The sequence below is a fragment of the Guillardia theta genome, assembly GCF_000315625.1.
Source record: "Guillardia theta CCMP2712 unplaced genomic scaffold GUITHscaffold_223, whole genome shotgun sequence".
In the NCBI taxonomy this organism is placed as follows: Eukaryota; class Cryptophyceae; order Pyrenomonadales; family Geminigeraceae; genus Guillardia; species Guillardia theta.
This window is the reverse complement of record NW_005434453.1, coordinates 13453-14615: the sequence shown is the minus strand read 5'-3', so window position 1 is coordinate 14615 and position 1163 is coordinate 13453. Positions and strand designations below refer to the sequence as shown.

Genomic DNA, 1163 nt, shown 5'->3' with positions numbered 1-1163 from the left:
AGATCCGCCTCGCCGATGACGAGAAGAAGCCCAAGGTCAAGTCAGCCAAAGTCCAGCTGAAGATGCCCAGGAACTTCTCCCTTCCCAGCTTCTACGAGCACCAGTTGCTCAACGTCTCGAGGATCTCCCAGCTGTACGAGAAGAGAATCGCCCGCCTGGAAGGCAGCCATGGCCCAGCCAACGAGCCCCAACCATTCGATCGAAGAGATTCTCAAGGTAACGTGACACGTCAGCGTGACCGACCTGATTTTTCTCACCTCACAGATGGGAAAATGGACCAGAGCGCTTCAGCTCGAGCTGGACCAACTGCTGGACGAAGGGTTCGTTAGCTGGACGATGAAGGACTTCCTGACGTTCAAGCGCGCGCTGTACGAGTTTGGCCGCAACGACACGGAGGCGATAGCTGAGGCGATGGTGAACAAGTCCAAGGAGGAGGTGGAGAGGTACGTTTCAAATTTCTTCGCCAAGGGGCCGCAAGCGTTCAAGGGCTGGAACGCGACGATCAGAAACGTTGAGCAAGTGGAGGAGGAGATCCTGCAAAGACAGAAGATGATCGAGGTGACGTCATGCTGTTTCCTGTCTTGTATCACGTGAGGAAGCTGGGGATGGCTAGCATACGATGCTTCCTCCCTCCTCCCTCGACCGTCTCCTCCTCGTGGATGAACTCTTCAGCATTCTTTCTCCGACACCAGTCTCACCATCACGTGTCACTAAGTTTGTCACACACATCAACCCCGCGACATCTTCGCTTGCTGCACTGCTGCTGACTTGCTAGCAGGCTGTGAGGGACAAGATAGCGCAGTACAAGCATCCGAGACTGCAGATGGAACTTTCGTACCGCAAGGGGGTCGACCGGAGGCCATGGACGGATTCGGAGGACCGTTTCTTGGTCGTTACAGTGATGGAGGTCGGCTACGGGCAGTGGCGGACAGTGCAGAGGAGGATAAGAAGCGATCCAGAGTGGGTGTTTGACTGGTTCTTCAAGTCGCGATCGGCGTCGGAGCTGAAGTCAAGGTGAGAGGAGGGGAGGTTGTGTGGGTGTGAGAAGGTGATGGTTGTGGGGAAGCGAGATGATGATGATGAAGGAGGAGGAGGTGGTGGTGGTGGTGATGATGATGATGGAGATGATGATGATGATGATGATGATGATGATGATGATGATG

General features: G+C 54.8%; 1 protein-coding gene across 1 annotated transcript in view; it reads left to right on the top strand.

The window, feature by feature from the left end:
* Positions 1-340, top strand: part of GUITHDRAFT_158980 (hypothetical protein) — a gene marked incomplete at both ends in the record, with an annotated part of 6147 nt that extends 5807 nt beyond the window's left edge. The window contains 2 exons of the mRNA XM_005819439.1: positions 3-50; positions 320-340. Coding sequence (XP_005819496.1) covers positions 3-50; positions 320-340 — 69 coding nt within the window. The remainder of the gene's footprint in view (positions 1-2; positions 51-319) is intronic.
* Between the last annotated feature and the right edge of the window lie 823 nt (positions 341-1163).